A 10,741-nucleotide genomic window follows, 5' to 3' on the forward strand; every position below is an offset into this window, starting at 1 on the left:
CCACGACGGCGGTCCATTTGAAATTTGACAGACGAGTAGTTATTTGGAACAACATACAGTACGCAGCCAAATCATTGCGAACAAAAAATAACTATCGAACTGTCAAGACTAACCCTGCTCGGGAGTAGGGTTATTTCCAAAATAACTATCGAAGTGTCAAATTTTAACTAAAAGTTAAACGAATAAGCGAAATGGTTCACACCCTCAATTGTTTCGGAATGGTTTTCTATTGTAATACATAAGATTCTAATGTTAGTTAAAAGTACAATTAATGTATTGCTTTGAGCAGTGATTTTATTACGATCGAATATTCGATTCAATGGTTTGGTAATTGTTTTCTGTTGTGAACTTAATGTTATCAAATGAAATTGTTCAGTCAAATTTCACAAGAATGTTAGACGTTTTGAAATGGGTTTCTTGTTGTACTGCAAATTAAGTAAACCACATTTTCTATCTATACATTTGGACTAGAAGCAAGACTAGAAGGTTACATATATTAAGCTGCCTTTTAAGTACATATTCTTAGCTTGAACAATCATATAATATATGGATCACTCATGTTGTAAATCGTGTGATGTTTAATTGCATTAATGGTTGAAGCATACGCTCCCATGCCCCACCAGCCAGATAACTGGGTTTAGCAGACATAGCATTATATGTGGCAACACTATAAGCGGCATGATGGAACCGAGCCGAGCGTGCTAGTGTTGTTAGACCACTAATGTAGTTGCATTAAGTGGGTGATGAGGTACAAAAGTAACATTATAGCGTGCTTTACCATTTTTGTAGCACTTAAAACACTCGATAGACTACAACTTGCAGAATACAGCATACTATGGCGTCGAATTTAATAGTTAATCCATGAGAAAATGATTAAATTCAATTCCATAGTATGCATGCATTTCAGTCTTTAAGAGCGAACCTATATTATAAGACTGTTCAAAGCGTTCATATGCACAAGATGGTGCTATATAACCCTGTGATAATAAGGAAATAAACAGGAAAATCAGCCCCAAAAGAAAGCAAAACATAACTATCTTCACAGAACAAGTTTGTTAAAATTTGGCTACGAAAGCTTCTATATTTTCAATAAATCTTTAAATATTCAGATCACTTTTGTTTAATTTGAAGTATTGTCTTACTGCATTAATGGTTGTAGCTTAGGCTCCCATGCCCCACCAGCCAGATAACTGGGTTTAGCAAACATAACATTATATGTGGCAACACTATAAGCGGCATGATGGAACCGAGCCGAGCGCGCTAGTGTTGTTAGACCACTAATGTAGTTGCATTAAGTGGGTGATGAGGTACAAATGTAACATTACAGCAGGCTTAACCATTGATAGCATTTAAAGACACTCGACAGATTACAGCTTGGAGAACAATCATAAACTGTGTTGAATTCTATAGTAAATCCACAAGAAAATAAAACTAACGAATTTCAATCAGTCGCATGCATGCACTCCAGGCTTAAAAAGTGAATCAATATTTGAAGATCCATCAATGCGTCCTAATCAAGTCCAAATGCAAAAGACGATTTTAATATGGTAGCTGGGGTTTCGATAAATTTCGATAAACAATCGTTCGACCGTCGATCCACCTCGAAATCGTCAGCGTGCTGTTAACCACAGCAATTGACCGGTTTGTGTGTCGGCGAGGCAAGCCAACGAGCGTATGGACTGACAACGGGGCCAACTTTGTCGGTGCAGCGAATCTACTGAAGAGACCAACGAAACTCAAGAAGGCATCCGACGAGCTAGCGACGCCGGAATCGAGTGGTGTTTTAACCCGCCCGAGGCACCCCACTTCGGCGGAATCTGGGATGCGTCTGGAATGTCCTAACACACAGCACTGATACGTCATTCCCGAGGTCATTCCATCCCGCCCTTGCCATCCGTTCGGCATACTTAACGGCCGCTATATCCTGCACCTTCTTGCTGACACCTCCTTATGGTTGCTGGGCGGAGACTCATCCTTCATCCTGCACGTCCTTCACCCAGCTGCATCGGTGCAGCCAGACTCAGATTCGCCTGGGAAGATACAAAATGCGCGGTTTATTGGCTTCGGGTGGTGGCGCAATATTCCCAATGGCAAATCCATACTATATGGCGTCCGGAAGTTTGATCAACCTAAAATCAGAATTACATCAAATACTGAAACACAGAACGGAAACAAAACCGTAGGTATTTACTTAGCGATTCACGGTGCCGGGTGGCAATTCAACCGTCGAACGTTTGCGGGCGACTCGCGGTGTGCAGTTCGTCGAACATCAACCCTCAACCGCTCCAGTTTGCTGTTGGCGTAGATTTCTCTCTCGATTTTCGTTCATGTTCAGCCTTCCTTGATGAGTTACCTGTTGGGCGAGATCTTGGTTGGTGATATCCGTAATTTAGAGAGAAATATCGAGGTCATTATACTTACAAATTAGAAATCAATTTCACTGCAGCCGAAGAAGACTTAGTTGAGTTGAAATTTTGCAATCAAAACAATCACGCTTAAAATTTATAACACAAAAGAGTGTGAGTGTTACGCAAAATCGACCAAACTCCATGGCACTCATCTGGTGTCATGGCATTCGATATGAAACTTAATGATATCAATTGAATTTTATGTAGATCTACTGTATGCCCATCAAAATGATAGAAAACATTGTTACCATGAAATCTAATGTTAATCTACTGTATGCCCATAGAAACTAATGTTACAATGAAATCTAATGTTAACCTATTGTAATCGTTACAGCAAATGAAATTTTGGAATGTGCTTCACAATACATATACAATAGAAATCACTGTTAACATAAGATTCTATTGTTTTTATACAGTTTTCACAATGGATTTAATGGTTCATTTTTATACGGGTGGCCAATCCGGTGTCTGTCGGTATGGGCATCGAAAATGATGATATTAGAAGCCATTGCAAATGGAAAATAGCAACTTCTAGAGCAAAAAATGAGTAAAATTTGTCAACAAAAAATTGACTTTTTTATGTAAACAAACGATTTTCTCCTTATCTCACCAAGCGCCTCTACAATTGGAGCTCATCCGAATTAGCCTATAAGTAGGGTAATTCATGTATTTTGGACAGGCTGAGGACAGCGTAGGAAAAATCGTCCCCTAGCTTCCTTAGAAAGCAATTGATTATTTTGTATTTACTAATACGCTTATAATATGATTGTACTTTGCGTTTCTGGTGACAAAAACCTTAACGAAAGCATTTTAAGTTAAGAAAATCACAATTTTCACTCGCCTGTAAGAATTGCATTTTGGACACCGAATATATGTTTTGGACACCCTTAGGTATATATAATTTGGACAGGGCGATTATCTCAACGTTTAGCCATGAATACTGCTAAATCATGGAAGTAACATAAATTAACATATATATTCTTGCAAATAATCAAATTTCTCCGCTTAACAGGCATATGTTTTGATAACTATTACAGTTTTTTGGTAAAATCGAGAAAATATCGCCAGACCCACACACGCAGAAAAATAAATTGTAAACACAATTGAATTCCAGTTCAAATCAACCGATTTTTCAGTTTACTATAGCGACAAACTGATTTCTAGTTTAAACTGAACTTGTTCTATTGTTTGATAATACAAATATTTTCATTTGTCGAAATTTTTGACAGTTTGTTAAAATAAACAGATATGGTTTTTTCAACATGAAATAATGGATTGATTCAAACGACTGCACTTTTGCCACTAACAAACCCGGAATGTTATTGTGTAGGTGACGGCAGCAACTGCGGCAGCTCGGAAATCTATTTTTAGACCGTCGGTAAGCGGATGGGGAGGAGAACGACTAAAAAAAGACGAAACCGATCAACTTTTTGTGGATGCTGTCGTGAGTACTTGCGCGTTATCCATCACGGCCAAAGCTGCACTTGGAAGTTGGCGTGATGGATTTGCTGCACCTTCTTCGTTGTGCCGATGTTGGGGTAAGCATTTTATAGATGTGTGAGTGCTTTTGGACCATGTTTATGGTTTTTATTTTGTTGAAACAAATGAAATTTTTGACATTATATGAAATGATGGTGGGGGTGGAAGCTCAGGTAAAATATTATCTCCTGGGCGCCCATTAAAAACACCACCCCCGACGAAGACTGGCGCTCGAGCCTAGCTATTTAGCACTGTAGTTGGAGGAAATGCCAATGCAGAACCCGTAGCTTCCGGGAAGGTAAGCCCAGCTCCCTGGGTTAGTGGGTTGGTGTCAGGCCCTGCGAGCCAGCCGTAAAAAAGACTAGCACCGGAAAATCAACAAGAGAAGAATGCGAACCGATACCAATGGCGACGACCACAGCGACGAAAAGGGACTTGCGATTGGAAGCTCGGTACGTGGAACTGCAGATCTCTCAACTTCATCGGGAGCACCCGCATACTCGCCGATATACTGAAGGACCGCGGGTTCGGAATCGTAGCGCTGCAGGAGGTGTGTTGGACAGGATCTATGGTGCGAACGTTTAGAGGTAATAATACCATCTACCAGAGTTGCGGCAACACACGTGAGCTGGGAACAGCTTTTATAGTGATGGGCGACATGCAGAGGCGCGTGATCGGTTGGTGGCCGATCGACGAAAAAATGTGCAGGTTGAGGATCAAGGGCCGATTCTTCAACATTAGCATAATAAACGTGCACAGCCCTCACTCCGGAAGCACTGATGATGACAAAGACGCATTTTACGCGCAGCTCGAACGCGAGTACGACCGCTGCCCAAACCACGACGTCAAGATCATCATAGGGGATCTAAACGCTCAGGTAGGCCAGGAGGAGGAATTCAGACCGACGATTGGAAAGTTCAGCGCCCACCAGCTGACGAACGAAAATGGCCTACGCCTCATCGATTTCGCCGCCTCCAAGAACATGGCCATTCGTAGCACCTTCTTCCAGCACAGCCTCCCGTATCGTTACACCTGGAGATCACCACAACAAACGGAATCGCAAATCGACCACGTTCTGATTGATGGACGGCACTTCTCCGACATTATCGACGTCAGGACCTATCGTGGCGCTAATATCGACTCCGATCTAGGGGCGAGACACTGTGCAATCCGGAGCAACTCTGAGCAATCCTGAGTAACTATTTTCGCTCGAATCCATTCAGAAACGTCGATACGAAGCGAGAAATCGGGCAAGACTGCTCGATTTTTCACTGGTATCAGGCAACTTTTCGGGCAAACCAGAGTGATCCAGAGCTATCCAGAGGAATTCTGAGCAACACTTCGATAACAGAGTTACTCTCGCTGTATCTGTCTTGCCCCTAGACTCCGATCACTACCTGGTGATGGTTAAACTGCGCCCAAACTCTCCGTTATTAACAACGTACATTACCGGCGGCCGCCCCGGTACGATCTAGAGCGACTGAAGCAACCGGATGTCGCCACCGCATACGCGCAGAATCTCGAGGCAGCGTTGCCGGACGAGAGTGTGCTCGATGTGGCCCCTCTAGAGGACTGCTGGAGTACAATCAAAGCAGCCATCAACAACGCAGCTGAGAGCACTATCGGGTACGTAGAACGGAGTCGACGAAACGATTGGTTCGACGAGGAGTGCAGAGCGGTTCTGGAGGAGAAGGATGCAGCGCGGGCGGTAATGCTGCAGCATGGAACCCGACAGAATGTGGAGCGATACAGACAGAAGCGGAAGCAGCAGACCCGTCTCTTCCGGGAGAAAAAGCGCCGCCTGGAAGAAGCGGAGTGCGAGGAAATGGAACTGCTGTGCCGTTCCCAAGAAACACGCAAGTTCTACCAGAAGCTCAACGCATCCCGCAAAGGCTACGTGCCGCAAGCCGAAATCTGCAGGGATAAGGACGGGAGCCTCCTGACGGACAAACGTGAGGTGATCGAAAGGTGGAAGCAGCACTTCGACGAGCACCTGAATGGCGAAGAGAATGTAGGCACGGAGGACCAAGGCAGCGGAGGAAATGACTATGTTGGTGCAGCAGAGGACGGGAACGAACCAACTCCCACGCTGAGGGAAGTTAAGGATGCCATCCACCAGCTCAAAAACAACAAAGCGGCTGGTAAGGACGGTATCGCAGCGGAACTCATCAAGATGGGCCCGGAAAAGTTGGCCACCTGTCTGCACCAGTTAGTAGTCAAGATCTGGGAAACCGAACAGCTACCGGAGGAGTGGAAGGAAGGGATAATCTGTCCCATCCACAAGAAAGGCGACAAGTTGATGTGTGAGAACTTTCGAGCGATCACCATTTTGAATGCCGCCTACAAAGTGCTATCCCAGATCATCTTCCGTCGTCTTTCACCTAAAGTAAATGAGTTCGTGGGAAGTTACCAAGCCGGTTTCATCGACGGCCGGTCGACAACGGACCAGATCTTCACCGTACGGCAAATCCTCCAGAAATGCCGTGAATACCAGGTCCCAACGCATCACCTGTTCATCGACTTCAAAGCGGCATACGACAGTATCGACCGCACAGAGCTATGGAAAATTATGGACGAGAACAGCTTTCCCGGGAAGCTGACTAGACTGATAAGAGCAACGATGGACGGTGTGCAGAACAGCGTAAGGATTTCGGGTGAACTATCCAGTTCATTTGAATCTCGACGGGGACTACGACAAGGTGATGGACTTTCCTGCCTACTATTCAACATCGCCCTGGAAGGTGTTATGCGACGAGCCGGGCTCAACAGCCGGGGTACGATCTTCACGAAATCCAGCCAATTTGTCTGTTTTGCGGATGACATGGATATTATTGCCAGAACATTTGGAACGGTGGCAGAACAGTACACCCGCCTGAAACGTGAAGCAGCAAAGGTCGGACTGGTGGTGAATGCGGCTAAGACAAAGTACATGCTGGTAGGTGGGACTGAGCGAGACAGGACAAGCCTTGGCAGCAATGTTGCGATAGACGGGGATACTTTCGAGGTGGTAGAAGAATTCGTCTACCTCGGTTCCTTGCTAACGGCTGACAATAACGTGAGCCGTGAAATACGAAGGCGCATCATCAGTGGAAGTCGTGCCTATTATGGGCTCCAGAAGAAACTGCGGTCAAAAAAGATTCACCCCCGCACCAAATGTACCATGTACAAGACGTTAATAAGACCGGTGGTTCTCTACGGGCACGAGACGTGGACGATGCTCGAGGAAGACATGCAAGCACTCGGAGTTTTCGAGCGACGGGTGCTAAGGACGATCTTCGGCGGCGTGCAGGAGAACGGTGTGTGGCGGAGAAGGATGAAGCACGAGCTCGCTGCACTTTATGGCGAACCCAGCATCCAGAAGGTAGCCAAAGCCGGAAGGATACGGTGGGCAGGGCATGTCGCAAGAATGCCGGACAACAACCCTGCAAAGTTGGTGTTTGCTAACCATCCGGTTGGTACAAGAAGGCGTGGAGCGCAGAGAGCACGATGGGCGGACCAGGTGGAGCGTGATCTGGCGAGTGTTGGGCGTGACCGACGTTGGAGAGCTGCAGCTGCAAATCGAGTATTATGGCGGCAAATTGTTGATTCAGTATTATCATGAATTTGATGTTAACTAAATAAATGAATGAATGAAATGATGGTAATCAGTTGTTTTTATCAATAAACTCTAAATGAAAACAATTAAATATAACTTTGGAATAAGTAAATTCTCAGTTTGAAAATCAACCATGCGTTTTATTGTTTTGAACAAGTGCCATTTTTCTGCGTGCAGAATACGCCTCCAAGTATGCAATCGCACAGCTTCCCCATGTAGTTCGTCAGATGACCAAAATATATTACTAGTAGAAAACATGCAATGTATTTTGGACACCTCCTATTTTAAGCGTTCTAGGTGAATGTTAAGAGAATGGCTGCCTAATGCTTCTTTATTGAACATTTTTCATTGCTATAAGGCATTTAAATTTCTTACAATTATTATTTTAACGATTTTTGGGGTGAATATTGTATGTGACTGTGAAGTGTATGTCGTCTTGCATACCTGTGCATTTGAGGGGTTTTAGTGAAATAATTTACATTTTTGATAATTTTGAAGTAAATTCGTAATTGTTAAGCGTATTTTCAACGTAAGTCATCAGAATAGGTTCTGTTTGATTCAATAATGTTATTATGATGAGTATCTACTTTAATTAGTTCTCCGGAACAAGACATACATTGCCGTGCATGTCCAAATTACATACATGTCCAAATTATATTTTTTACCCTACTTACTTATGGGTAGTACGGAGGTCGTAAGAAATTTCTTGGCCTATCTCGATGCGTGGAAAATTCAGGCAAGGAATCGCTCAAGAAATAATAAAGCGTCGCTTTATTCCGGATCCTAGTACGGAGCTGAAACGAAATGTCAAATCAAATGGGGCTTGCTGTGTTAAATTTCTTGACCATTCCGGTCACGGAAAAATAATGCACTGAACGAAAATTACTTGAGCGATTCCGTTTGAAGTGCATACCTCGCATTAGTTGTTAATTGAGACCTTCCTCTGCCAACACGGTTTGACCTGGTTTGACGTCGTCAGTCGTTGCAGTTTTAGCGAATAACATTCGATAACCGAAACATCTGCCTATGTCAAGTGATTTTGCATTCGATTATTGATCGTTGATTCCCGAGTTGATTCCTTGGTTGATTCCCCTATACAGAGTAGAATAACATGATCCAAGCAACAATAATATTTATTGTTATATATTTGTTACGAATTGTTTTTAAGTGTAATTGCATTTTTTTTATAAAAAGTCCACGAGAACTTTGCAGGCACTTTTCCAACTGGGGTGACGAAGGGTATTATCGGCAGGTTTGTTCTCTTCGTCATGGGGAGTTTTTGTGAGTCAAATTGCCTGAAATTTGGGCATATAACTCAGTTTGGTGGGGAAGGATTTGAGGCCAACTCTGAGATCAACAGGTTTCAAAAAACCCCCCATGACGAAGAGAACAAAACTGCCGAAAATACGTAAGTTCCCCTGTATAAAAACATTTTTTTTAAATTTTTATCTGTATTAACGAGATTTTTAGCCCTAGGCTAGTTCATCTCGGGACCCACGCTTTACTTCCTTTCCGAAGGAAGAACTCACATTTTTTTTTGCGAGTTTGTCGGGAGTGGGATTCAATCCCAGGTCCTCGGCGTGATATTTAGTCAAGTGTTCTAACCATCACACTTTTACTGATAGTAACTTCTTGAGTAACTTTAAGTTATTTAACAACTATTGAAAAACAATCGAATCAATTAGTCACTAATAAAGCTAATACTTATGACACACATGTGATACAAGAATCATTGTAAATTTGCGCTTGAAATGAGTGCCACACTGATAATTCTCTCCATTCAAGTCAGTCTTGTTAGAATTTTCTTGACAATGAGTACCGTTGTACGTGTATCACACTCGTATCACATGTCTGTCCGGGGTATAATGTTCACTTATTGTACGACCAACTAAATGGTCTTGATTTTAATTGTAAAAAGTAACAATATATCTACCGTGTGTTTTATTGTGAACAATAAAACCAGTCATATGTTAATAATATTTTTACCATGTAATGAATGGGAATTTTTTATCCGGGAAAGAATATTTTGTCAGATTGAAATTCAATAATGCGTTTTATTGTTTTGAACAATCGTTTGTTTTCTGCGTGTCTGTTCTACAAAATCGTAATCGAACTGTCGACAGAAAATCGCATAACCACTGTAAATACAACCGTTATGTTCTAGTACTTCACCAGATGTTCGGCTTTGCTGCGAGAAACGTCACCAGGAGCCACCAAACAAAACAAAATGTTTTTGCGCGCCGGACGGTAAACGCTTGTTCCTTTCAAAGAGCCCCAAGTTTCCAGACCAAAAATTCAGTGAAATACATTCCGTTTTGCAACGAAACACAATGGATCAAGAGAAGTCGAAGCACCTGCCCATGTCCCGGATACGTACGGTGATGAAAACATCACCGTCCATCGGGCATATCAATCAGGATGCGTTGTTTCTCATGTGCCGAGCAGCGGTAGGTTTGTTCCAGTTGGTGATCGTTCAACCCAGGCTCAATGCTGAAACTTCTTTTAGGAAATGTTCATCGAATTCATCTCCAAGAATGCGTACAAGAAAGGTACACAGCTGCTGAACTACAAGCACCTGGCCACGTACGTGGCGTCGGAGGAGTCGTTGGAATTCCTGGTGCAGGTTCTGCCGAAAAAGATCACCGTTGCCCAGTACAAGAAGATCATGGAGCAGAAGAAGAGCAAGGGAAGCGACGACGAGGACAGCTCAAGCGAAGAGGAAGATAGCAGCAGCAGCGGGGAAGAATCCGATGATGAGGAATCGGACTCGTCGTCCGGAAGCGGTGAGGAAGAGGAGGAGGATGAGGATGGGGGACAGAAGGAGGACGATGCGGACAGTGTAATCTCAATCGATTCCTCCAGTTCGGACGAGAAGGAGAATTCCAAGAACATGGGAAACAAGAAGTCGCCGATTAAACATAAGACCGGTGATTCTCCGTGAGGAATTATTTTTTCTGTGGGTCAAGGGTGTGGGAATTTAGGCTAGAGCCACCTCAAATTGTATTACATTAAAAAAAAAAACTTATGTTAATAAATTTTTGACTGTACTTGAAATGTTTCGGTGATTGTTCTGTTAATGATTTCATTAGGGCCCGTATAGCTGAAGTGGTGAACCCGTGGGTATTCAGCAAGTCCATGCTGAGGGCGCTGAGGGTGACTGGTTCGATTCCAGGTTTATACTTACTGATTCGAGTTCGATTGGAGTAGGTCGTATACCCCCACCCCGTATATTGTACCGACTTTTGCTACTTTCTATGCA

At 43.3% G+C, this 10,741-nt stretch overlaps 1 protein-coding gene and 1 long non-coding RNA gene across 2 annotated transcripts; one reads left to right on the forward strand and one right to left on the reverse strand.

Annotated features, from left to right (window-relative positions):
- Window positions 1-213: 213 nt before the first annotated feature.
- LOC115261866 (uncharacterized) lies at window positions 214-2,484 on the reverse strand. The gene is made up of 3 exons (XR_003895041.2): window positions 2,422-2,484; window positions 2,192-2,353; window positions 214-2,129 (listed from the first exon to the last, which is right to left on the reverse strand). It is a non-coding gene; the product is annotated as an uncharacterized LOC115261866 (long non-coding RNA).
- Window positions 2,485-9,682: 7,198 nt separating this feature from the next.
- LOC115255815 (chromatin accessibility complex protein 1) lies at window positions 9,683-10,536 on the forward strand. The gene is made up of 2 exons (XM_029853997.2): window positions 9,683-9,929; window positions 9,989-10,536. Exons 1-2 carry the CDS (start codon window positions 9,813-9,815, stop codon window positions 10,421-10,423), a joined length of 552 nt encoding a protein of 183 aa, XP_029709857.2. The 5' UTR covers window positions 9,683-9,812; the 3' UTR covers window positions 10,424-10,536.
- Window positions 10,537-10,741: the final 205 nt, after the last annotated feature.

Source organism: Aedes albopictus, chromosome 2, assembly GCF_035046485.1.
Source record: "Aedes albopictus strain Foshan chromosome 2, AalbF5, whole genome shotgun sequence".
Lineage (NCBI taxonomy): Eukaryota > Metazoa > Arthropoda > Insecta > Diptera > Culicidae > Aedes > Aedes albopictus.

Bases quoted from the DNA above. Each gene is read 5' to 3' on its own strand.
- LOC115255815 (XM_029853997.2), top strand. From the start codon at position 9,813: ATGGATCAAGAGAAGTCGAAGCACCTGCCCATGTCCCGGATACGTACG. The intron at 9,930-9,988 runs GTAGGTTTGTTC...AACTTCTTTTAG, and splicing joins TTCTCATGTGCCGAGCAGCG to GAAATGTTCATCGAATTCAT.